General features: G+C 43.0%; 1 protein-coding gene across 7 annotated transcripts; it reads right to left on the reverse strand.

Moving 5' to 3' along the window:
• Positions 1 to 27,337, reverse strand: MFSD1 (major facilitator superfamily domain containing 1). 7 transcript variants are annotated; one of them, XR_002824547.1, is made up of 17 exons: positions 27,134 to 27,337; positions 25,347 to 25,399; positions 23,782 to 23,894; positions 21,986 to 22,028; positions 21,610 to 21,677; positions 19,604 to 19,712; positions 15,932 to 16,034; positions 13,689 to 13,787; positions 11,907 to 12,018; positions 10,790 to 10,846; positions 10,300 to 10,456; positions 8,789 to 8,886; positions 6,694 to 6,806; positions 5,190 to 5,237; positions 3,851 to 3,908; positions 1,105 to 1,374; positions 1 to 570 (listed from the first exon to the last, which is right to left on the reverse strand). XR_002824547.1 is itself a non-coding variant. In XM_012556343.2 (16 exons), exons 1-16 carry the CDS (start codon positions 27,261 to 27,263, stop codon positions 1,371 to 1,373), a joined length of 1,365 nt encoding a protein of 454 aa, XP_012411797.2. In that variant the 5' UTR covers positions 27,264 to 27,337; the 3' UTR covers positions 980 to 1,370. The 7 variants fall into 7 exon arrangements, 6 of the variants coding, with proteins under 6 accessions (XP_012411797.2, XP_023589628.1, XP_004379213.1 ...); XM_012556343.2 differs by lacking the exon at positions 1 to 570 and having other exon boundaries at positions 980 to 1,374; XM_023733860.1 differs by lacking the exons at positions 1 to 570; positions 5,190 to 5,237 and having other exon boundaries at positions 980 to 1,374.
• Positions 27,338 to 27,928: the final 591 nt, after the last annotated feature.

Consider the following 27,928-nt stretch of genomic DNA (forward strand, 5'->3'; position numbering starts at 1 on the left):
TTTACAGCTCAAGTTAATTTCTCATTCAAAAATTTATGTATCTATTGTTTTGTGACATTAGTTGCAACTCCCACAACACGACAGCATGCTCCCGCTTTCCACCCCGAGTTCCCCGTGTCCATTCACCAGTTCCTGCCCCTCCTGCCTTCGCATCCTGCTTCGGGACAGGAGCTGCCCTTTCGGTCTGTGTATCTGAATGAAATAAGAAGCACGTTCCTCACGTGTACCGTTTTTGTTTTATATCCTCATCTTTGTCTGAAGAGTGGGCTTCGGGAGTGTTTTCAGTTCTGGGTTAACAGAGTGTCTGAGGCCATATTTCAGGGTTCCTCCAGTAGAAGTACGCTTTCCTTCCGTTCCAGGATTTAGGCATACAATGTTACAGCATTTATTTTAAACAATGTAATTAGTTAAACATGTAACCTTGATACTGACTGTCCAAAATGTCTGCATGTCCAGAGAGCAAAACGCAGAAACTCCTTGACTTTAGTAAAAGCTTCTCCACAGTCCTTCACTGACAATAATTAGACAAATTCTCTTTATTCCGACTTAGGTTTCCTTAAGAAAGATGATCTTCCATATGAATAAATAGCAAAATGAGTGTTTTAACATTTTTAAAAAACAAAAGTAGTAGACATCAACTTTTCGTTTTATAATATATTTATCCATGTAGATAGGTAATTATCACCATGATTTGAAGGACACTTTTTCATTATTAGATTATAAGAAAAGAATCTAGACAGAAAGTTTTTACCACAAAATTATGTCCCAAAGTGTTTAGGGTCCCCAGTAACAGAGGTAAAAAAGAAGCTCAAAAGGGTCACAGCTCAGCAACCTCTCGTAAGCAACAAAGCAGAACACGACCTGCTATTTGTGACTATGAAGATACTCCCCCACATAAAAATATCTTTTACAGAGGTAACAGGGAATAATAAGTCTCAATGTCACAGTTCAATTTTGTATAAAACAACCCTTCTTAATCCCCCCAAGCTTTTTTTTTTTTTGCTTTAAGATTAAAAAAAAAAAGGCCATTCCCTAAGATACACTTAGTGAAAATTATCTCAAAGCCAATGTTATCCATTATTTATTGTCCTTACTGAAGCCTACCTGGATGTTCCTGAGCAGTTCTCAGAACTCTTCATGCTGATTAACTGGTTCTAAAACAGAATTCTTCAGTGCCACATGATACAAAACAAAAAGGCCAAAATAATCCTCACAAACATACTCTGAAAAAGGTATATTTGAAATATAAACACAATGACTTTCCAGTCCATTATTTTTCCTAATGACTAAACTCTAAATAAAACAACAATGGAGGTTTTCAAACCAGTGGTGTGTGTAGCCACTTCTCATGACACAGTCATTTAAAGTTCTCATCTGCAAAACACAACACGGGGAGAAAATGTCAGGTAGCCCCACTTAGTTTACAAAATGAAAACCATAAACATTACAAGTCATGTATGCCAAATAGTAAACGTTACATATTTTGCTTTTTTTTGTCCTTTTTTTCCCTGATCAGAAAAGTAACACAGGATTGCTGTAGCAAAATTTGGAAAACACAGAAAAAAATAAACACTTATAACCCTAACATTCAAAAGTAATTGTTAATATTTTGGGGTTTTGCCTCTCAGTATGTTTTTCTCCTATACACAAATAATTGGGTTTACTTTTTCTTTGAATAAGAAATACTTTTTCTTGAATTAAAATTAGGATATTACATATGCATTTTTGTCTTTTGTTCACCTAGCATATGGTATATTAAGTACCTGTAACATTAGAAATCACTCCAAAACTTGATGAATGTGTCACAATATATTAGATCATTTCCCTGCTTTGAGGTGTTTATGTTGATTCCAATTCTTTGATACAATAACCACGACTGTCATGAAGATATTTAAAACTTGTAACACTTCTAGTTATTTTCTTAAATATAGATCTAGAAGCAGAATCACTATGTCAAAAGAATCCTGGTATGTTCCCAAGTGTTTTCCTAAAACACCATTTGTTTTTGAGCGTCCCTCTCAGAAGCCACGGCTTTCTAGAAATTTCCTTTTTCCTTTCTTATTAGTATTTACCAGTTTTTAAGTGGAAAAAAATGATATCTCATGGCTTCCTGAATCTGCATTTCTTTTATTACTAAAGAAATAATGTTTGACACACTGAAAGAATTCCTCAGTGGGGCTCAGCACTTGAAAGTACACTGATAAAAGAATGTACATAATTCATGAACAACAGAAATTATAAACAGTCAGAGTTCTCCATAGACTAAGCAAGGATGAAAGCATATACATTATCTAAGCTTTCTTATAATGCCAACAAATTACATAACAAATCTCTCTTAACCAAAACTAAAGAACCTTTGACTTTAATGGTAAGTCCGCTCAGTCATTTCCCCTCAAAACATAAAAAAAGAATGGTTCCTTTCACAATCTCTGCTTAACTTTAGTAGAAATGCTGGCAACAGCCAGTCAAGTAGGGACAAAGATAAAGAAAACATCTAATATAGAAAAGGAAAAATTACAGCATCATTTCTTGCTGATAATAATTACATACTTATTAGAAACTGACCAAAAATATTAGAGGTAACAAAACAATTTAGCAAACTTGCAGGGGGGAAAAAGATTAAATCTGAATAAATTAATAGTATTTCTGCATTCAAGAAAAGAAGCCCTGGTGGCACAATGTTTAAGCACTCATCTGCTAACCGAACGGTCAGTGGTTGGAACCCACCAACGGCTCTACGGAAGAAAAGACCTGGCCATCTGCTCTGGTAAAGATCACAGCGTAGGACACCCTGAGGCAGTTCTATTTTGTCCTGTAGGGTCGATATGAGTCAGAATCGACCGATGGCACAAAACAACAATTCCATTCAAGAAGTAAAGCTAGAATGTATACTAAAAAAAAAAAGTGATTTAAGTAGAAAATGATTAATTCAAGTTAGGATTTAAAACGCATCTTTAAGGCAAATTATAAAACTCTAATGGAATGAATAAAAACTAAACAGAGTAGAAGTCCTGAACCTGAGCAGAAAAACAAAAACTGATGACATAGATTCAAAGCAATATTATTTTAAAAAATCTTAAAGACCTCCAAGTAAATCTGAGAGGCTAGATGGTCAAGAATTCCACCTCCCCTCAAAAACAGCCTTGCTCTACCAGACTCTGCCCTCTCAAAAAGTCACAACACTTACAGTCACCTGGTGTATGTATTTACAAATAAAACAATCATAAAAAATTCAATGTCTAAAACGTGAGAAATGACAACAGGAAAAAGAACCACTACTATGTTTTAGAACATACTTATGGAAAAATTAACTTAAACCTCACACTTTGGGTTTTAGTATGTTCCAAATGAGTCAGAGAACACAGAAAAGCATAAGAAAAAATTAAAAAATTATCTCAACTGCTAAAGAAATGACACAGTGGCTACACCGATGGGCTCACGCATAGCCGTGACCGTGAGGACGGTGCAGGACCGGGCAGTACTTCGTTCTGCTGTACAGAGGGTCGCCAGGAGTCGGAGCCTTCGTCTGACAACAACTGAAGCAAAGGAAAACGCCAGAAAGAATGGAGGGGTGACTCCAGCACAGGAACTTAACAAAGGCCTTTCCGCCAATGAATTATTAACTACTATAGGTTTCTCTCTTAGGAGGCAATTTAAAGCCCAATTCTTTTAAGTCTTGATATCCACTTTTTTTAAATTTTCTGAAACAAAGGAGTTTTATTAAAGTAGTCCCAGACATAATTGTCAGCTCTTAAAACTCAAGAAAAAATCCAAAGCCAGTATCTTAAAATAAAAATGCTATTATGTAAGAGTTTCAACAAACACAACTTTTCTCTTTTTCAATACTTACTCAGTATGAGAAAGTTTTATTTCTTCCCTTTGTTTAGCAGAATAATTTAGGTTCCCACCTAAAACACAAACCAGCATGGAATCTTTTCAACATAAGCATTATAAGTGTAAAATTCACAGACACAAACATTTGCATGTTTGCTGTTTATCGCTGAGTCGATTCCAACTCACAGATAAACCCTACAGGACAGAGGAGAGCTGCCCCATAGGGTTTCCTACGCTATAACCTTTACAGGAGCAGATGACCAGGTGTTTTCTCCTGCAGAGCCACTGGTGGGTTCGAACTGCCAACCTTTCAGTTAGCAGCTGAGTGCTTAACATTGCGCCACCAGGGCTCCTTACACGTTTGCATAGATACACCTTATTTTAAGTAACAAAAAAGCTATGCAGGATGAAAAAGAACTGGTTTACCTACTGGAACTTTCCCAAAGGAAGAAAATGATTTTAAGAATCCATACGTGATAAAAATAATTGCCCCTTATTTTTAGCTACTTTTTTTTAAGTTTTGACTTATATATTGCTTCTGGTTTTGTTGACACTGAATTAATGTTCAACAACAGTGGAAATTAAAGGAAGTGACCTAAAATTACTTAAACGGCACCTGTGTTACATCCTGATAAGCATACAACAGGATCCCTATGTAGCACAGTCAAGCTCTCAACTACCAGCTGGAAGGCTGGCGGTTCAACCCCACCCAGAGGCCCCTGGGAAGACAGGCCTGGTCATCTGCTTCTGAAAGATCACGGTCTTAAAAACTCTACGGAGCAGTTCTACCCTGCACACGTGGGGCTGCCATGAGTCAGAATCCACTTGAAGCCAACTGACGACAAGTATATAACACCTTTTGGAGCAAAACTGAAAACGCCAACATCCTAACTTTATAAAGAACAAAGAAACAAGCGTCGATGCGTTTACGGATGAGCAAAAGAAAAAGAATCTAATTTCTAGCTCTGAACGAAACACTTTCAACCTTAAAATGCAAACTGCTGCTATAAACTTGCTTCTAATTTTTTAAAAATAATAACAAGAGGGACTTTAGATACACTAGGTTATGAAAACAGTGCCGTATTTCTTTACCACACTGTAAAGGCAACACAAAAATATTAAATTACAAAACTTATATACTGAACCGGTCAGAAGGGAGAGGACCAGCTTGAATAAAGGTGTAGGCCCAGTACACGTGATCGTACGTGACATGATTAGACGTGTTCCCATCACTGTGAATGACTGTCCCCGTTACAGGAGCTAAGGCACTGGACTCCGGAGGTGTACAGACAACCCAGGGTCTCCACAGATGAGCCACTGGGGTTTGAGAAGAGAATATCAGAACCTGTACTTACCTCGGGCACGATTCACCAAATAGAGTAAGACCACAGATAAAAGTGACACTAGGAATGAAAAAAACACAGGGCCCTTAAAAATATGTGCTTCTCCTCAATGATTCCTATGTAATCTAATTACAAAGTGAAGCTCAGACACAGCCAAACCTTTACTAACTGGCATTTAAAATAAAAACACTCTTCACGTTATTTTTATTTTCAAAAAGCATTAAAAATAAGTGACAACCCACATCCTCCATGGGCTACTTGGGACTGGGGGCGGCAGGGCCAGCAACGGAGACGCTGAGACCCTCCAGGAGGGAGCAGACCGACCACGGGCCACCCCGCCGCTCTCCCCTCTGTAAGCGCTGCTCCTTCTCGGCACGGCCCTAACCGCTGCCAGCCCCACACTGTCCACTGTCTACAGGAAACCAAACAGAAGTAAAGTAGCCCTTTAGGGGTTTTAGGTTTGAAAACACCACGTCCATCTTTACATTAAGCAACCGGACATCAGAACATGACCATCAGACACCAGAGCCCCAGGGCCAGGAAACAGCTCAGGAGGCCAGGCGCTGGGCTTCTGCCTTTAAGCGAGGCACACTGTTTACCTCCCACCAACACGGCAACAAACACATTTATAAAGCGCACGGTGTTCGGTTTCAGAACCAAATATATTCTGAACTGTGAACTGGAATTAAGCCACATGTTGCAATACAAGAAAGTAGACAAAAACCAAACACTTCCATGACCTCATATTTTCAACTCTTATATAATCTGCTTTTAGAAAACAAACTGTGTATTTTTAAATGTACTTTTAAATGTACTTTAAATGTACTTTTGATGTACTTGCTTATAAAATCCGATTTCAAGTATAGTCTCTATTCCCTATAAATGAAAATCAAGGTTGATAAAATTATCACTGTCATTAGTATCTTACATGTGTTACTCAAGTGTAAAAGACATCCTGATACATGAGAATTTTTTTCAAATGAACACAATCTACGTGTATGGTGAAGATTATTTTTGGAAAGCTGTTATTTTATTTTTATACTGTTTCAATAGTTTCCTAATGCTTCCTATTTTTAAGCAACGGACCATTACAAGTAAGTGTTAAATAACAGACCTAATAATAAAAGCAATTTTAAGATGCCTAATAAACCGTGAGCACACACAGGTAAATAACACCAATGTCCATACATCCCCAGTGAGGACTGGCTCAGGACTCCTCATACAGGTCCATTTTAAAGGGGAAAATATTTCATAAAAACCATAAATATTTAAAACAGGCTATGAAGCAGATTCCCTTGCTGCCTTTCCAGACTAGGATCTCCTGAAAAATGTTTGTGAATTCTCAGAGGTCTAGAAAGCCAATCCACAGGGCAAGAATCAGGCAACTCTGAGAGATCTGTCTTAAGATGTGGCTGAACAGGGTGGAACAAAGAACAATTAACGACAAACACCTGAAAGTAAAGATGAGCACACTCCACTACATAGTCAAAGCGATCACGCCACATGGCATGCTTACCAGAAACACAGGCAATGAAGAAAACTTCTAGAAACAAATATCCCCGAGTATCCAGTATTACGCCAGCAATGATGGAAACAATCGCCAGCCCCAGGTTCTGGATGGACTGCATGCTGCAATCAGACACACAGAACACGTTTCACTTTCAAAAGTCTTCACACACAGGCTTTACGATAGAGACTAGTCATCTGCAAACCACATACTATTAGTACCTTTCTTATGACTTTCTCCTAATAAGTAGCATTCTAATGTGATTGTTGAGGAAACTCAGATTTTTAAACAACCAGTCTAGACCGCAACTCTATGCTACCTGAGCTCAAAGGCAGGGGCTGCATATTATCAGTTTCCAGAAAGAAGCCCAGTTCCTGACACCAAAGAGGCACTCAGATAACATATGCAGCTTTAAGAAATAAGAAAATGCACGGGTTCAGTAAAATAATCTCCCCAAATTATGCAGGAGTTCCTGAGATCAGTTCCCAAATCTAACATTCGCCTCAGCCTCCAACGTTGCCTGTTAATTAAGAAGTTGTGTATGCATGACTGCATGTATACGCATAAATTGATGAAATTAGACCCAAATTTTAGGTAAATGATCAGAGACTCAAACTGAAGAATTGCTACAGTTGACCACTTAACTCTCCAAAAAAGGCAGACAGTATAAATTATCAGAACACAACTAGAGATTCTGGAATTTTTTTAAAAAGCTTTATTTAAAAAACTTGGCCTTCAGTGGAATACAAGCCCCGAGAACTAGCTAAACCTGCACGAGAACATCAAAGCAGAGTTAGGACCAAGTCTCCGCGTTTCGACTGTAACCAGGGACAAAAGAGCCGTCTCTCTGACAGTGACAGGACCGTCAGGTTAAGAGCTGCGTTTTAGACTGCGTTTCCCAGATTGCACTTCTGGAAACTAGGAAACTTCAAATACGAAAAACAAAACTTCAACTATAAGGGAACAAGGATATAATGACAGGACTATCGTTTTCTAAAGCTATATGTTATCTGGCAGAATTTAAACGCTTTAAACAATTTTCTTAATATAGTCTTCATTTTTTGGCCATAAAAAAAAAAAAAATGGACCACATGAAAGAGTTTACCTTTCGAGCTGATGACCCAGGGTCCTGATATTCTCAGTTCCAGGCAAGCAGAAGATGTGTATTTCAGACTGAACACAATCAACCTGCTTAGCTCCTTGGGAGCCCGATCTCGGCGGGAGTCAGCGGAGACTGCTCCTCCCACCACGCATCCCGAAGGTGCGTGCCGGCCCCTATCACCACTCCCCAGTCTTCATGCATGCCCTTTCCACTCCCACCAGGAGAACCAGCACAGACGCCCACCTGGACGCCCTGCCACCAGTGCTTCTCTACCTATCGTGTTTAAAATCCCAAATTAATCGAGTTATTCCTGGAGGAAAACAATTCTTACCTCCTTCTCTGGCCCCACCCACCTTCTCTCTCCAGCTCCACCCATCACCACCTCCCTGGATCCCCAATCACTGCCGGTTACGAGGCTGAGCCCGTCCACGCTGCAGGAGTTCTGCTGTTCCCTCCACCCATGCTTCCCCACCTGTCTCCTGCCCCTCACCTGTGGGGCAACTCCTATCCATCTTTCCACCTCAGCTGCTTCTGCTGCAAAGCGCTCCTGGGCCCTGGGCAGGCGGTCACATCCTTGTGTTCACACCTCTCTTACTCCATGACTGTCTCCGCTACCAGCCTGTACGCTTAAACGCAGGGGCCCTGTCTCATTCCATGCGGTACGCACCCAACGCCCTCCTGCTGAACACCGACCTTCTGCCTTTGGGGCAGAAACCTGATCTCAACGTCTCCGAGAAGCTCTCAGGTGAACAGGCGGTGGGACTGTGATGTCAGCAATTAGCTCTTATGGTTTTGGCCCAGGAATGCAGCCAGCTCTCTTGCTGAAGCTTAGAGCCCTTTGTTGCCACAACCATATCTTAAATAGATGAACGGATCTTTCCAGGTTCAGAGCTGGGCCCAGACCTGAAGATGACTAGATTCTGGAGACCTGAAGCTTTAACTGATTAACTTCACTGACACAGCAGAGAAAGACATTATCTGATCCACGGTGCAGATACTCACAAGCCATAGGCGGTCCCCAGCTGATGTTCAGGAACCACGTAAGCCACCATTGGCCACAACGCACAGGCAAGCAACGAATAGGAGACGCCCATGAGACACTGGACAATACAGGAAGGGGCACAAAAACAAAAGTCTTGTATTAGCCAGTCGGTGACTTTCCTCTGATGCAGGTTAACAAGAGTGGCATAATAGCAAATATCTGATTATTCGTGCCAGTTTTATTACCATTAGGCTAAATCTCCCATTCACAATACACGAAGTGGTCCTGGCCCTCTCTACAAGCGTGCCTGTAGTGACAGACCCACACAGTGCCTCGACCACCTTCACCTGTCGGTGCATTACACGCATCTACAACTGGCCGGGGTCCAGGTGCAGGCAAGGCCAAGCACGGTCATAAAGCTACTCTGCGGGAAGTTATTACCCAGGTTTCAGGAAAGCTGATCCTCCCAGTATTTACTAGGAATTGCAAATCAGGCGGCCAAGGCAACATCATGCCAATAACCCCCATCCTACATCTAGGTCATCGATACTTAACGAGAGAGCAGGGCAGAGAGCCAACAACAGCCAACTACTGTCAAACGTCACCTAATGCTGTCTTTTTCTTCAATTAAAAAAAAAAAAAAAAACGCCTTTCTTTTAAAGTAATGTATCATTTACAGCTATCATATTGGCAAAAATTAAAATATTGCCAATGCCCAATACTGGCAAGGATACTCAGAAGCAGATACATCTGTACTGGTTAAGGGCTCAGAAGCAGATACATCTGTACTGGTTAGGAGCTCGGCTGCTAATGAACAGGTTGGCAGCTGCATCCCTGGAAACCCCACGGGGCAGTTCTCCTCTGTCCTAGAGAGTCACTACAAGTTGGAATCGACTCGATGGCAATGGGTTTTTATAAATAATGTACAATTATCAGAGGAGCAGTCTCACAGATCCGTTAAGTGTTGATGCGCGTGGGCTTTGCTGCAGCATTTCTACTTCTCAGGATTTGTCCTACAGAAATTCTCACCAAACGCACCAACACTGTGTTCAAAGCTGTGTCTATTTAACAGGTACGAAACGCAGCGCTTCAGCCTGTGGTCTAGAAAACACTCTGACCCACACAAACTAGATTAATTCATTACCATTTTTGATCTACTAAGAGCCAAAGAATGCAAAATCCTGGATATTGGGTTGATTTTTTTAAAAAAATCTATCACATACTGGCTTCTTTTTAATGCAATGCAAACGGAAAAATGAAACTAATAAGCATTTAGGCCTTTATAAGACTATTGTAAATTTTATTTCAGGTTGGAGATTACCCTAAGTAAGCCAAATGAGATTAAAAAAAAACTTAAGCCTTAATAATTTAAATTTATACTTTTAAAATAATTATTGTACAGAAATTAAAATCAATGGCTGTCTTCCCCACTGCCATAAGCACTGCCATCAGAGTGTGCTGACGTGCCCTGACATGCCCTGGCGTGGACTTCACAGCGTCCTGACACCTGAGACATCAACGTGTACATTACCATAGCAATCCAGGGGTTCCACAGCGTGAAGGCCAACATCATGTGGGAAACAAGAGTGGTGGCCACTGCACACAGAACCCAGACGATGTTCTTTCCTGTTTTATCCACCAGAAACCCAAATACTGGGGCCATGGGAGCAGATATGACATACACCACACTGCCCAGAGAACAGATGAGACACTCAGTGAAATGCAACATAGATAAAGTCCCTACAAAACACTAGGCAAAGCAAACTCACTTAATGGAACATTCTACAGTGCTCTCCCTTCCCAATCATCAGTAAAGATACATATAAAATATAAAGGCGAATACAAGATCTCTTTGGTTTTCCATTAATGCAAAGACAGTCAGGATTCAAGCCTAAAACAGTCTTGGATTTCATTCACAGCATGGATATTAAATCACATCACATCCTTTTTGCCTCTTACAACATTTGGTTATAATTAAAGACCCCACGGTGCAATAAACACTTTCAGAATGAATGAAGTACCTGTTAATCGCACTTGCTGCCTGGGAGGAAAATTTGAATTTCTCCATAAAGAAAACTCTAGAATTGAAAAAAGAGAGAGAGGAGTACTTGAGAGGGAACTACTGTGTTTTCACGCAAATAACGCGCACATTACACATTCTTTTCAACTGCGCAAATCCCCTTCACTATTTCTGTAAGCGAGCTACGCCGTGTGCATGTGCGTGCATGCATGCGTGTGTGTGGGTGCGTGTTATCTGCAGAAATACGGTACTCTGTTTTCGAAATTAAAGGCAAAATAAAAATAATTCCAAGTTGAATAAACGTTTCTTTCCTGACATCGTTTTTCCATCTTTTGATATTCATTTTCAAGCAACCTGCTAAACCTTGGATATTTGTGTAAATACTTCCCTAACTGAATAAAACACACTGACGCCTATTTTTTCTCTTCTTCTTCTGTAACAAGCAATACACACAAATTTTCATAAAACTAATGTATTACTACAGAGAATTAAGACTTGCTTATTTTCCTTCAAAGAAACACTGGATAGGTTATCTCTAAGTAACAAATAGGGTTATTTTCTCAAATTATTTAAAATTCTAAGCTGAATTTAAAGGTTCCTGGTGCAAAGATGCACCCCTACAAACACACTTACACATACTGTTCTGTTTAAGCAGCTGGCAGTGAAAATGAAGAGAGAATGAAAAGATAGAGCTTTGAACCTCGAATCTGAGTCTGGCGTCCTAGTACCTGGAGATGCCCCCACAACACACACCCACCCCCTTCACAGGTCAGTGTGTGAGGTTCTGTCTCCATTCTACACGAGGCTCCCTAATCAAGGAGTAAAGAGTAAATGAAAAAAAATACTAGTCTAAAATCGACTACTGGAACAAATCGATATTACGACTCAAAAAACCACTAGGCATTTCTTCAAAAGAGTAATGAAAGTATCACACGAACACCAAACCTTAAGTTAGGAAGATGAGTTGTACCCCAGGATGAAAAGCAATCTCTCTGTAAATATAAAGTACATCCAGAGAAGCCTGATACACTGCTAAAAATACACTGCACATAACATTGCATTTATGTGACTGAGCTCGGCTAATTCAGCCAATAAACACGCAATAACAGAATACTCACTTCCCGAGTCCAATAAAAGGAAACACGGCCACGTAATAGCCGACACAGATGACAAATACGAGCCACAGGGGTAAGGAGAAGTCCTTCACATCACTGAGCTTAATAACTTCACCTTATGGAGGAAAGGGGAGATACTATCAGCATAATTTTACATATCTAAGGGGCTTTCATCTAGTTAAGAATTTTTTTTTTCCATGGGATTAACTTTTGCAATTCAGTTTAAAAAAATTATCTTTCTCTGTAAATTACTGAAACACAGTTACTGGAATAACTGAAAAATACATGAGCTCCTATACCTCAACAACAAAAAGTCTAACAATTCAACTAAAAAATGGGCAAAGGACTTGAAGAGACATCTCTCCAAAGAAGAAATACAAACGGCCAAGAAGCACATAAAGAGATGCTCGATGTCTCTAATCATTAGGGAATTACAAATCAGAATCACAATGAAATGTATTCGCCATAGTTTTACAACAATAAAAATAAATAAAAACTTTTAAAGAAAAAAAGAAACCAACAATGAGATACCACTTCATACCCACAATGATGGCTATTATCAGAAAAATGGAAAATAACAAGTGTTTGTGAGGGTGTGGGGAAATCGGAACCCCCGTGCACCGTGACGGTGTGGGCAAGTCGGAACCCCCGTGCACCGTGACGGTGTGGGCAAGTCGGAACCCTTGTCCGCCGTGAGGGTGTGGGGAAGTCGGAACCCCCGTGCACCGTGACGGTGTGGGGAAGTCGGAACCCTTGTGCACCGTGAGGGGGGGGGAACCCCTGTGCACCGTGACGGTGTGGGGAAGTCGGAACCCTTGTGCACCGTGAGGGCGTGGGGGAGTCGGAACCCCTGTGCACCGTGAGGGTGTGGGGAAATCAGAACCCTTGTGCATTGCTAGAGGGGATGTAAACAATTCCTCAGAAAGCTAAATGCAGAGTCACAATATGATCCAGCAATTCCACTCCTGAAATAATCTCCCGAAAGAACTGAAAGCAGGGGCTAAAACAGATACTTGAGCACCAATGTTCATTGCAACATTATCTCCAATACCCAAAACGGAGAAAAAACCCAAGGATCCATCAACGGAAGAATGGACAAACATAATGTGATATATACACACGATGGAGTACTACTCGTCCATAAAGAGAAACGAAGTGCTGCCATGTGCTACGACATGGATGGATCTTGAACACATGACGCTGAATAAATCAGACACAATTCCACTTACGTAAAATACCTACAACAGGCAAATTTAGACAGACAAAAAAATTATTAGTGGTTACCAAGGGCTGGCGAGGGGAAAACGGGGAGTACTGTAAGCAGCATGCGCTCCCTTAGGGTGACGATAAATGTTTGGAAATGGATGGCGGTAATGGCTGCACAACACGGTGAACGCTGTTAACGTCACTCGGTTCACACGTAAAATGGTCAGGATGGCAAATGTTTTGTTACGTATATTCACCACAGCGAAATTTAAAAGAATACACTAGCAAAAGTAAAACTACAGTTTTATACCTACCCCTCCCAGGAAAAATAGCCACTGTGCAAATATACAACTCTGAATGATACTGATATTGCCACTCACACTGAAGAAAGAAAAAATGTACCCGCAAATTAAGACAACTTGAAATAGAATCTGCAAATAAAAGAGAAAAAACTATGTACGAAGTCCCCACTGGGTTTACAACCTTGCATTAGAAACTCACCTCACTGTAAACCACCTCAGAAGCCCGTAATTCCCCAGTATACTTCATTTTTACTTTTATGTTTAAGTCTAGACCCACCTGTTTTTCCTTGTTCTTTATGAAGGATTCTTTCTGCTCTCCGATCCAAGTAAGCAAGGGCCAAGGCACAGATGAGGGAAAGAATACATGTTATACCTCCTGTAATTAAAAGAAAGAATCAGACAGAAGGTCTCCACAGGGCAGCACGTGACATAAACGCAGAAAACTGGGCAACTGAACGGGACGGTATCTAAAGACATGCAGGAAACGCCCACGGCTGGACGCAGAGGGAGGCGGGAAGAACGCGTGGTGAGCGCTCCGATGGCAGGCACTGTTAATGAGAGAAGGCTGCGGAATGAAGACAAAAGACAAGCGCAAACCAGTCTAGTCCCGTGACGCAGACACAGGCTGAGAAAAGCTGATGACAGGCTGAGAAATTAGTCCTCGTTTCCACCGACGGCGTTTCTAGGCACCGATTATCCAAGGAGGCCAGGGAAAAGACTGAACAAGCAGTCCGATTCTGTAAGCACCCCACCCCCTCTACTCCATGCCCAAGTCTGTAACCTTTGCGCCTACCTCTGCAGCCCTGGGAGCCCATCCTGGCGTGGACTGGCTCTCAGCCTCTCTCTTTCCTGAGTATTCAGCATTACTCACTAATGATGATCTCATACCACTAAAGTAAACCACAATGAAGAGTGAATAAATCTACCCTTCTCAGGAACTTGTCAAGCAAGGCTATAAATGGATCTTGAAGCAGAAGACCTAATACGGCCCAGACGAAAAATTACTGACCAGGGTCAGTAGATACGGGTTCTAGTTCTGGCACCACCAAGCCGAGTGACCTTGGGCACAGAACCTAGCCTCTCTGGACTTCAATATTCCCATCTGTAAAATAAGAGACTTTGATTTGCTGACAGCCCAGATATTCCCCTGGCTCTAAAATTCTAAAGTTCTCCATTGTGCAGGGAACTGGTTGGAATACGGAGAAGCATCTGAGAGTGAAGGAGGTGGTTTTACGTAAGGTAAAGGACTTGAGGAGAAGGAGGAAAGCAGGAGTCTTTAGGTACAAGTTTGCCTTTTTAGGATTACTTTTCCACTGTCTTCTTTCCACTACGCTGTATCAAGGGATTACAGGGAACAAAACCAACCCCACTGCCGTAGAGTCAATTCCGACTCATAGCAACCCTACAGGACAGAATTACCCCACAGAGTTTCCAAGGCTGTAAATCTTTATAGAAGCAGACTGCCACATCTTTCTTCCTCGGAGCGGCTGGTGGGTTCAAACTTCCGAACTTTTTGGTTAGCAGCCAAGAGCTTTAACCACTGTGCCACCAGGGCTCCTATAGGAAACAACCAAACCAACCCCGTCGTCGTCAAGTTGATTCTGACTCACTGCAACCCTCTAGAACAGAGCAGAACCTCCCCATAGGGTTCCCAAGGAGCAGCTGGTGGACTCAAACTGTGGACATTTTGGTTAGCAGCTGGAGCTCTTAACCACTGTGCCACCAGGGCTTCACAGGGAACACAGGATATGTAAATCCTGGGCCCAGAGCTTTCACCCCATCACCCCAGGTCTTCCTACGGCTCTGCAGAAAGCTGTTTACACACTGGGGCTGTCAGACAGGTTCACCACTCAGAGAAAAAGCAGGGGTGGTGAATCCAGAGGTCTGCATCCATCTCTCAGTGACCCACCCAGCACCTGGTACAACGGAGCCTTAGCTAAGAGAACTTAGGGACAGAAGGCACCTATGCAGGCTGTGGCCAAACAGCCTCCATTTTACAGAGAGAAACCCGAAACCGAGTAAGGCTCACTTCCTCGTCGGAGATCACAGAACCAGTTAGAGCCACGACTAGCACCCAGGCTCCTGACGCCCCGGTTAGTGGACATTCCATCATATCCCATCTCCTCTGACTTCCACAAAATCCAGGCGCTATATACCTACTGACTGAAAAGGACCAACAGGAAAACAACCCAATGTCTGCTAGAGCTCATTAATTTACATTTGTCAATTCCCAGAGTGTTCTCAAAGAGTGTTCACATACACTATCCCATCTGCTCATCACAACAACGCCGAAGCAGACAGGCAGACTAAGAACCGCCATTTTAAGAAAGCGGAAATTAAAACACACGATAGGGTGAATGATTTGCTATTTCTAGTTAAGTCAAAGCGCTAGTGAGCTGGGGAGCCAAACTCGAATGAAGTGACCCAGCACAGATGCCAGCGTTCTGTCCACTCTGCCACCGTGCTTCCAGTGCCGCGCTTCCACAAGACGGGAGACGCGGGCCGTCAGGACTCACTCACCGATCATAAGTGTGACTCCCAGGGTTGTGTGACCGGCAGAGCCCAGCGAAGCTTCCACCTTAGAATACAGCCATCCCATGAGGTTCATGTTGACCGTACTCCCCTGACAGAGAGGAAGCAAGTCAACAGAATGTTCAATCACTTATACCTTTGCTTTGTTCAAAAAAAGGATCTGAGGTGACTTAGAAAAAACATGCATAGGGTCCCCTTTAAACAGCAGGTAATTTTTTGTTTTTAAACCACTACACGGAAAAAGGAGCCCTGGTGGTGCAGTGGTTAAGTGCTCAGCTGCTCACCAAAAGGTCAGCAGTTCAAATCCACCAGCTGCTCCTTGGAAACCTGACAGGGCAGTTCTACTCTGTCCTACAGGGTCGCTATGAGTCGGAATTGACTCAACAGCAACGGTTTTATAAGGGAAAAACTAGCAAACAGATAAAGCGGCAGATAAGGTTATTACACAAAAATGCCAACTTGCAGAATATACTAGTACACAAAACAGCGTACGTTTAGAACTTCCTAGAGTCAAAAAAAGGAAACACAATGAGTTACAAAATTCGCAGGGTACCTAAGACAAAAACATGCCATTAACTCAGAAAAGCAGTTTATCCTGGTACTGAGACCTGAAAGAAATTCTTCATCTAAAGAAAAGAGTGGAAATCATGGTAGACAATATCCTCATTCATTTTTATATTCATTCAGCAAAATGCATGCTGGTCACTGTTCTAGGTATTGGGACTATAACAGTGGTGCAGTGGTTAAAGCGCATGGCTGCTAACTGAAAGGTCGATGGTGGTCTGAACCCACGAGCCACTCTACAGGAGAAAGATGTGGCAATCTGCTTCGGTAAAGATGACAGCCTTGGAAACCCGATGGGGCAGTTCTACTCTGTCCTACAGGGCTCTATAAGTTGGAATCAACTCCACAGCAATGGGGTTTGGTTTGGTTATCACAGACCCGTCACTGTTCCAGGTTTTGGGACTATAATAAAGAACAAAACAGAAACATTCCCAGCTCTCACAGAGTTCACATTTTACTGGGGTAAAGGAAGTAAAATACATAGTATATTAAACAGTGAGAAATGTTTTAAAAAGAAAAAATAAATAAATTAGAGAAGGAGACTATAAAATTGGGGATCGATCCTCTCAGATCCCACAGACAGAGATATAACTTCACTGGGAGGATAACGTGGAAATGCGTCTCAACAAACCCTAACAAATCCTCTGACTCAATCATTTCATTTCTAGGAGCTTAGCCTAAGGAAACAATCAGAAATACAGACAAGTTTTACAGAGAAAGCATCTTACTACAGCACTATTCATAGCAGTGAAAAATAAAAAATAACAACCTAAGTGTAGAAAAACAGAGTATACTGATGTTAAAAATCAACCTGTCAAAAACTAATAAATAGCATGAATACGTTTCTAACCCACTCCTGGGTAAGACAAAAACAAGGGTAAAGAGGGTCACACTGAGGGCTCGAACAGATACTTCTCCAAAGAAGAGAGGTGCACAATAAGCACACGTCCAACATCACCAGCCAGGAAAATGCAAATCACCACACCGACGGGATACGCATCACACCCACGAGGATGGCTATTACCAGAAACACGGAAAATAACAAGTGTTGGCAAGAATACGGAGAAACTGGAACCCTCGTCCATTGCCAGTTGGAATGTAAAATGGTGCCCCCGCTGTGGAACACAGTTTGGCGGCTCCTCCAGAAGTTAAAAAGAATCACCCCACGACCCAGCAACTCCAGTCCTAGGTACGTACCCAAAGCAGGGACTCACCAATGTTCACTGCAGCATTATTTACAACAGTCAAAACAAAGGGAAAAAACCCAAGTACCCAGCTACAGATGAATGGATGAACAAAGTGTGGCACATCCATACAATGGAGTATCATTCAGTCACAAAGAGAAAGGAAGTTCTGATACCTGCTACAACATGGATGAACCCTGAGAACACTACGCTGAGGGAAGTAAGTCAGACACGTAAGGACAGAGTCTGTGACCCCACTTGTATGAACTACCTAGAATAGGCAAATCCAGCGAGATAGAAGGGTATTAGTGGCCCCAGGGGCTGTGGGGGGGAAGCAGGGAGTTACTGCTTCAGGGGGACTGAGTTCTTGTTCAGGGTGATGAAAAATGTCTGCAAATGGAGAGTGGTGATGGTACCACAGCATGGTGAATTAATGCCACTCAATTTACACTTAAAAATGGTTAAAATGGCAAACGTCTTGTTATACACACTTTACCACAATTTTTTTTTAAAAGAATTATAGTTGCCATTAATCTTTGAAAACTTTTTTTTTTTTTTTAAACAAGGATATTTGCTACAGTGTTAACAGTGAAGATTTGGGGGAATGGAGGATTAAATGTTAAGATTTGAGAGCTGGGTGGTGGATACACAGGTCTTCATTATTGTATTAGTTTTCTATTGTTGCTTTACCAAACCACCACAGACTTAGCGGTTCAGAACACCACAAACTTATTATCTCACGGTTCTAGAGTTCGGAAGTCTGATCCAGGTCTCACTGGGCTACAGCCAAGGCTTTGGCAAAGCTGCGTTCCTTGCTGGGGGCTTTAGGAAGTCTGTTTCCTTGCCTTTTCCAGCTTCTAGAGGCTGCCTGCACTCCTTGCCTTGTGGCGTCTTCCTCCAACCTCAATGCCAGCAACACAGCATGAAGACTTGATTTTTAATGGCAAGGACGAAAAAAGCATTCTATTCGTGGGAATTTATGAGGGAAAAAACTAACAGAATTTGGAACTGCGAAAACACCTCACAGGTTACGTTAATAATGGCACACTGCTGTTCCCTGGGTGCCACGCCCATTTCTGGCTTCCAAACGCGAGGCGGGGTACTGGCCTGCGGAAGTGTGTCCAGAGAGGCACGAGCACCACGGCGAAGGAGCCAGAAACCACGTCCAGTGGCTTCACAACTACAGGAGATGAGCGGGTCTACAGCCAAGAACTCTGGGGCCCTGGTGGCACAGTGGTTAAGGGCTGGCTGCTAGCCAAAAGGTCAGCAATTCAAATCCACCAGCCGCTCCTCGGAAACCCTACAGGGCAGTTCTACTCTGTCCTATAGGGTCGCTGTGAGTTGCAATTGACTCGAGGGCCACAGGAAAACCAAGAACTCAGAGAACTGTCTTCATCTAAGTAAAGCATTGTCACAGGAAGAGAAGATAAACGTCACTGCAGAGGGCAAAGCCAAGAGCGATCATTAAAAGCTACATCAAGGTAGATTTCATCTCTGTATGAGGTTGAGCTTCAGAAAGCTGCAGCTAAACAAGTCGACGGGCTGCCTCATCAGAGAGCAAACACCTCCCGATGAGGAAATGAACAAGCAGAGCCTGGATGACCACACGTGAAGACTTCTGTAGCAGGGACACCAAAAACGGGAAAGAATTAGGCAACAAAACCTACAGGATCCCGTCCGAAGCGCAGCTTCTCTGAACTAACAAGCGTTCTGTTAGCCATTGAACTGTTCCCTAACTGGAAAAGGCTGAAACTGCCTTACAGTAAGGTAAATGCTATATTTCAGAGAAATACATAAAACATCAACACCTCAGTTCCTACACACACACTCTATCCTGTGATTTTTAAGAGATAACTCCAAGAGTCAATCTTTTGCTCCTATTTGGTTTCAGTATATTTGTCAGCATACTTACAATTCTAGCCATGCTAAGTTGGAGTCCAAACACCAGGTTTAATTCTTTGCCTTTAAACCAGCTCACAGCATAGGTATTCTGGGCCACTGCTAAGGACTCCCCGCCAGTTCTACAAACGAAGAGGAAAGGAAACGTCACAGCTTTTAAATAAATACCGTAGTTAAAGGAAAAGTCACAGCTTTTAAATAAAAAACATAGTTAAAGGAAAAGTCACAGCTTTTAAATAAATACCATAGTTAAAGTCATAGCTTTTCAAAAACAAAAAAACAGAAACAAAGCATAGTTAAGTGGGTTTAAAACATGGTTCCAAAATTTTTTAACGGTCCTCTTATCAAGGGGTATGGCCTATATCCCCCCACCCCCGCCTTAAAACTAGGTGGCCGTCAACCAGTAGGTATGGTAGAAGCAATGCTGTGTGATTTCATGGGTATACAAGGGCGTACGCCTTTGGCTCCAACACCGCACTTGGAGCCCTGAGCCACCCTGTAAGAACACCAACTAGCCTGAGGTTGCCATGCTATGAGAAAGCCAAGCCCACGTTTATGTGCTCCAGTCAGCTGTCCTCGTCTTCAAGTCATCGAAGTCCAGGCGCCAGACATGTGCATCAACAAGCCTTCAGATGATGCCAGCCCAGCCTTCAGTGAGTCTTTCCAGCTGAGGCCCCAGACACCACCAGGCCCTGTCCAAATACACACCCTGTCCAAATGGCTGACCCACAAAGCCCATGAGCACAATGAATGGTTATCTTATACTAAGTTTTGGGGTGATTTGATAAGCCTTAACAGTTAACTGTCATGGCGACCCCATGTGTGCAGAGTAGATCTACTCCACAGAGTTCTCAAGGCTGTGACCTTTCAGAAGCAGACCGTCAGGCCTTTCTTTCAAGGCGCCTCTGGGTGGGTTCAAAGCACCAACCTTTCAGTTAGTAGTCAAGCGCTTAACTGTTGGTGCCACCCGGGTCCCCAGGAGTCAGAGTCGACTCAATGGCAACTGGTGGTGGTGGTAATAGTAACCGCTGACAGCCAATACGGGGAGCCTGGCTTGCTCTCGGAAAACACAAATCTACACTTTTCAGACTCACAAGCTCTCCGTCAGTCATCCCCCAATTCCTTCCATACCTTATGTTCTCTTACCTCCTGGGTTTTAACCTTCCTTCAGTCAGTTTCACGTACTCACCGTTGCCCCCTCCAAGCTTCCAGTCAGGATCTTCCCCTCCTCTATATCCTAACACTGACGCCTCTTCACCACTCTCCTGGTTAAAAAACATCTTCCTGCTCTTCTCCTGATCTGACTCCTACACCTCCACCAAGGCTACTTCGTCCATGAGGCTGTTTCTGACCACCCTTCCTTCTCTGAATTCCTTTCGGATTTTCGTACACATTTTGATTCCTTCTCTCTTATTTAGCAGTCTCTTTGGGTATGTCACATATGTCCCCATGCCCCAGGCACCTGTGGGAAGCGTGAATAAGCTATGCTTTTAAGTTAAAGCTTGAATCAGTTATGCCGTGTAATCCCTCAGAGCAGTAACCTGAGGCTGGACTCACTGCACTTACTGAACAGACACTGCCACCCACAGAGAGCAATCAGCCTATGGGTACTGTGCTCACACAAGCCTCCTGAACAGGGTCCAAAACAGACCTGCACATCACCCACTAAAAACAGTGAAATGTCCATGAATTACCAACTCACACCTGATGGTCTACACATTTTTAAATGAGATTTAAATCCTGTTCTTCCACACAACAAGCAAAAACTTTTAGGAAAAATATCACATTTCTGGAGAATTGTTTAATATTCAAACTCCACACAGTTAACTACAACCACTCAAAATTTTTGCTTGTTTTAAAAGAAAACTAAGAAACGTGGCTTGTGTAGATGTGGCTCGATTTCAAGGATTTAAAGTAATTCTCCAAGACAGACAATGATTTTTTTTTTTTAAAATCCTTAACGTATTGATGGATGAACTCTAAAACATGTTAGGATAAATGAAATTATGCATAACTTACCCAAATATAAACCTTCCAAATTCCATCAGCCAAAAAGCATTAAATATTCCACCCAGAGCAAAAACAACCTAAAATGCAGAATTCTGCTATCAATAACAAAGTAAATTCAAGGTATTAAAGAGAAACAATAAGTAACTTAAGATGAATCACAACCTCTACACTGATTTTAATATTCCTCCTTACTAAGTCTGTGAAATTAAAGTATTAATGTCAATCTGTCTTGAAACTTAAAATAGAATTATGCATTATACCACACGGTCATTTGTTGATCCTGCTTAATTACGGCAGGAATTCATTAAACACATCTTTGCTGGTGGAATGAGACAAGAATTCAAAAGCCACTATCACACGATCCACGAACACTGGCCTTCCTTACCTGTCCAATGCAAACAAAGCAGCTAAAAATAATGGTGCCCCATCTGTCAGAGAGAGAGAGAGAAACACACACAGAAAATGAATATGTATTAAAAGTACATTACTATTAATTCAATTACCAAGTCCTTTAGTAATATTCACTTTGATTTTTTTTTTTTTCACCCTCTGCACCCCCTCCAAGGAAAGAAAAACGAAGTGCTGGCCTGCTTCTGATGTCAGCAACTTTTCCAGTCTGAACCCTGACCTGCAGAAGTCTAGACTTAATGTGGGGATTCCAGTCTTCAGTAATGCATCTGTTAAACTAACCCACTGTCATCTCTTAAACAAGATTAAATAATCGTTAAGAAGTTCCCAGGGTCAAAACTATAAGAACAGAGAAATTCTTTATAAAACTTCTACTAATAGTTTATGATTGATTCTAAAAATTCCAGATTAAGTGATTTTAAGCAGTTATAATTCTTGACAATGAAAAACGATTTTTAAAAGAGCAAACATTAACCGTGTTAACACAGTTACAAACATGCGGAATCTAACATTCTACAATCGATATCTAATTAACACTCCCATACAGTAGTAAAGGAGCCCTAGCAGCACAGTGGTTAAGAATCAGGCTGCTAACCAAGAGGTCAGCAGTTCAAAACCACCAGTCACTCTTTGGAAACGCTATGGGGCAGTTCTACTCTGTCCTACAGGGTGGCTATGAGCGGGAATCGACTCGAGGGCAACGAGTTTGGTTTGGTTCTGTAGAGCGATAAAATGCCAGCACTAGAAGAGTTCTGAAATGTCATCTGAGCACACCATGCTTCTGAAACGCAGATCTCTCTCAAGAGCTTTGTGAAATGGCCAGACCACATTCCACTGAACTTTCTTCGGCACTGGAAAACTCACTATGGTCTCAAGGGAATTCACGTCACCTCCTGTCAATGTGATCAGGCAAAGTCTTCATACTAAGTGGAATCTGTCCCCATGACGTTTCAAGCTAATTCTATATCTTAGGACCAAGCCAAAAAAAAAAAAAAAATTTAATTCTTCCTTCATACTCTAACTCTTCAAAATGTTTTAAAGTTAGTCCCCAAGTCTAAACACTGACAGTTTCTTCAATCCTTATCCACCTGGCATGGTCTGAAGAGCCTTCATCATCTTGGTCTCTGTCTCCTGAAAACGTTCCCAGAATACACCCCTCCCACTGTCTCCCCTAACAATATACACACAGAGCTGTAAGGATGAAAAGTAACAAAGCTTGCAATGTTATTCCTTCCTCAGCATCTAAGAGAGGTGGTCACGAAAAGTTCAACACCCAAAGGCAGAAAGAGAAACTCTCATGGAGGCTGGGGAGGCACACACTACCTATGTGCCAGGTACCTCACGTCCATCCTTCATTGACTCCCTGTAACAGCATCAGGTAGGATTGTTCCCTGTACTTCACCAATGAGATGACTAACACTCAGAAAGTCACATGGCTGGAAAGCTGAGCAAGCTGCAGCCATGAGATTCAGACCCTGTCTGTCTGACCCCGAGTGTGGGCATAACCCACCTCTAGCTAACTGAGTTACGTTCTGCCATCCACATCATTCACCAGTCTTGACCTCAAGGAAACTACTTTAGGAAATGCCAATCAAGTTTCAAAAACCAGTTCCAGAGGAAAGATCATGGGGAAAAAGGGCAAAAAACAACACAGATCAGTACTGCAGTCAATACGGAAGCTTACTCGGTTCTTTCTAGAAACAGCCGTAATTTAGTTCTGTATTTTTCTAATAATCAGCTTCTACCCATAAGTAAGATTTTTTTCACGCTTACCGTATTCCAAATACTCGGTCTATCAAAAAGCCACCAAAGAAACACAAAACTACATTGGGCCAAGAATACCAGGCATACAGCAGCATGAACTTCGTGGTATTCACCTGCATGTCCTACACGGAAAGAAAAGACAACCACTGTTTTCAAACACTTAGCTTATCAACTTACAAATTACAGCACAGCAATCTAAGTGAGGAAGTGGCTGCATTCATTCTTCCTGTGCACAGCAGGGGTTTCTTAGCCATTGTAAGTCACTAACTGCTCCGAGAATCTCATGAAGGCTACGGTCCGTGCCCTAGAAAAACACACGGCCACCCACACGCCATTTCAGGGGCCTCGTGATCCCAGGCTCAGATGCCCTGTGACAGACCCCACTACATCTGCCTGTATCGTCTATATTCTTATTCCCGTTACACTACGTGTACTGGGGGGCTCCTCCCACATGGAAAAGGATACTCTTACTCCATCCTCATCCCCCTCCCAACTCCTTCCCCCCTTCCTTTTCATTCTAGAATGCAAAGGGCCAATCTACACACTTCTCCCGATCCAAAGGTAAAAAAACTATACAAATGTCATGAATTGATTTGTGTCCCCCCAAAAATGTCTGTCAACTTAACTAGGTCGTGATTCCCAGTACTGTGTGACTGTCTACCATTTTATCATCTGATGTGATCTCCTTATGTGCTGTAAACTCTATCACTATGATGTCATAAGATGGATTAATGATAGTTATATTGATGAGGTCTACAAGATTAGTGTCTTAAGCCAATCTCTTTTGAGATATAAAAGAGAGAAGTGAGCTGAGACACATGGGAACCTCATACCGCCAAGAAAACAGTACCAGGAGCAGAGCGCGTCCTCTGGACCTGAGTTTCCTGCGCTGAGATGCTCCCAAACCAAGGGAAGACTGATGCATCACAAGGACCTTCCTCCAGAGCCGACAGAGAGAGAAAGCCTTCTCCTGGAGTTGATGCCCTGAATTTGGACTTGTAGCCTACTGGACTGTGAGAGAATAAACTTGTCTTTGTTAAAGTCATCCACTCGTGGTATTTCTGCTATAGCAGCACTAGATGACGAGGACAACAAAGAAAAAAGACTATTTAAAACCCATGAGTATAAACATTAAGTATGTTTTTATAACGCAAAACGACAGCGGAACTACCGATATGGTCACTATTCTACGATCAGTATCCATCCTTTAAAAAGAAACAACAGCAGCATATTTAAGAAGTCAAAAGCTAGCCAATCCAATCCCTTTTCATTCTGGTGATGAGAAAGTGAGATGCAAACCAAAGTCTAATACGGCCAGGCAACCCTGTGGGAACAGCATCTAACTATGCACTAAGGTGGGAGACAAAGTCACCTGTGCGGTTAATAAAGTATTTGCGGCCACTCACTCCAACTAAAAGAAGGCTTCTTGTTGCTTAGTGACTTGGTGACTACAGATGTTAAAGTGGATTTAGGGGACAATGTTTCAGACTAGGCAGCCTGAGAGCTGATGATACTTCAGTGGCTAAATCTGCTCCAAAGCAAACAAAAGAAATACAGGTGAAACGTTAACTTACCCGCTGAATCTGAATCTGAAGGGCAGCAGGATTATCATAGCAAAAATAGCTACCTAGAAAAGAAAAGGTAAGAGCAAATATAAGTAATCATACTGTCCATATAAAAGTTTCAAGTTGTAATTACTATTCAAATGGAGAGTTTCAATGTTTACACTAGGGGCTGGAGGACTCACACAGTGGAAACTTTTTTGGCCCACTTCTTTATCCATCAATATTTTCTAACTTGTAGCCAAATACTAGAGAAAACATGCCAAATCATTAACAAATTCTTAGTGTGTAGATAAGTAAATTTTGGGAACCTGAATTAAGAAGTTAGTAATGAACGGTTCTTCCATTTCACCTTCATCACGCTTCACACATCTATTTTTTCAGCATCTTCATCAAGCTGCCATATACAAAAACACACGCTAAAAATTTTACAAACATCCTCAGCAGTTTCCTAATAATTTTACCTGAGTTCACTATTTAAAAGCAGAGGAACGGAGTTTAACTATTCTGACTAAATCAGAATTTGAAACAAGAGTTCCAATTCTACAAAAAAGGACACCCAAAATGAAGTAATTCAGTGAACACAAGAATGACGAAAACTAAAATGAGAATACTAGAAGATGAAATTAAAACATGATACTGTCTATCAGGAGGGATAAGAGAGAAGTGGGGAAAGGCTTGACATCATGCATGCAAATTTATTTTACACAGAATATAACTGACAGATTCTGCGGTAGGCTACACGCTAATACTGCCCCCATCTCTCCACTACGGTCGGAAACTGTATCAGAGACTACCGGGTTCAAAGGAAAAATGACCGTCATTAAACAGATACGACTCTGGCTCTGAAACCCAACAGGTAACCAGGAATCACCCAAAACAATCTGTAAGAATGAACAGGGACAGTTTTAAGTATTTTGTTGTTGTTATTCTTGTGGTGTTCTTTGGTTTGTTTCTAAACTCAGCCACTTCTGGCTCCAGCTTTAACAGTTTGTACAGGACATCCACGACCTGCTTTAAAGCTCATTATCTTTTTTAAAAAAGGGCAAAAAGCATTAAGAAATAAAGGCATCCCTCACACCTACTTACACATCCCAGCGGTACCGTAAAAAAAGGTTATCCACCTATGTCCCTAAAACTGCTTACTGCACGGGATCCAACTGCCCCCCTGAAAAACACGTTATTCCTTTCATACCAAACTGACATTAGGGGAGTTGCTGAATGACTCAAACACTGAAACACAGGAAGATGTTGTAAAAATTATTTCAGAAATTGCCTTCAGAACCATCGGATTTCGTAAGTGAAACCATCCATCGCCAAGCCTATCACACGGACCACGGACACAGCCGCAGAGTGGAAGAGTAAGAGGAACTATCCGAAGCCATTAGCAAGACACATTCATACATTTTCCGAAATAGGGTGAGAAACATAAAAGACTGTCAACCAAATCGTTTTTTTTTTTAAAGATTAGGGTTTTTTGAATGGGCGAGGGACAGGCTGTAATAAGTTTCTGAATTCCTCCTGAGCACAAACCGCCCGAACAGAAACCTGAAGATCTGGACCTGCTTCCCACCTACGGCCCAGGGGCGCGATGAAGAGCGGAGAGGCCCAAACTCGCCCAGCCCAGTCCCCTGACCCCACCCGGGGGACTAGCTACGTCCACAGGCTCCCCGCCAAGGGCGACGAGAGGAGACCCCGCGGCCCCGGCGGGCGCGGTTCGGATCTCGGGGTTCTCCGACTCCCCGAGAGCAAGTGGGGAGTCCCCGGTTAGCAGCCTCCCCGCCCGGGCGGAGGCTCACCAAAGCCGAGAAAGCACATCAGCGCCAGCACCAAAAGCCGGTGCGCCAGGCGGCTGGGGTCGCAGAGGGCCGGGAGCACCCCGGGGCCGTCCGCCAGCAGCGCCCGCGCTGCCTCATCCTCCTCCTCCATCCGCCTGCGGGAGCCGACGGGCGCCGCCACTGCGAGACCCGGGCGGCAGAAGGCGGCCGCAGCCCAGCCAGGCTGGGATCACGTGACTGCGGCCGCTCACGTGACGCCCGGCGGGTCGCGCAGGCCCACGCTCACGTGCGCGGCCGTGATGACGTCAGGGGCGGGGCTGGCGCCGGAGGCCGGCCGGGAGGCGCCGTGGCCGGCGGTGTGTTCCGGTGCGATCCTTCGGGGGTTCCCACGCGCCCTCCTGCCCTTTCCCCGCCACTCTTGCCTGCCCTGCAGGCACGTGCTCCATTTCAGACCCCGCACGCGCCCACTCTGCAGGCACCCGCATTTCAGATCCCGCACCCGTCCACCCTTCTGACACCCTCATTTCAGGCCCCGCACGCGTCCACCCTGCTGGCACCCCCATTTCAGATCCCGCACCCGTCCACCCTTCTGACACCCTCATTTCAGGCCCCGCACGCGTCCACCCTGCTGGCACCCCCATTTCAGATCCCGCACCCGTCCACCCTGCTGACACCCTCATTTCAGACCCCACACGCGTTTACCCTGTAGTTGTCCCGGGAGACTATGGTCCTGAGCCTACAAACCTAGTCAATCCTCCAAGGTGTTTGGATAGGTCTAGGAAGTATCCATAACTGTACCCTCTATATGCTTTGTTG

This window comes from Trichechus manatus, unplaced genomic scaffold (genome assembly GCF_000243295.1).
Source record: "Trichechus manatus latirostris isolate Lorelei unplaced genomic scaffold, TriManLat1.0 scaffold00062, whole genome shotgun sequence".
Taxonomy (NCBI): Eukaryota; Metazoa; Chordata; class Mammalia; order Sirenia; family Trichechidae; genus Trichechus; species Trichechus manatus.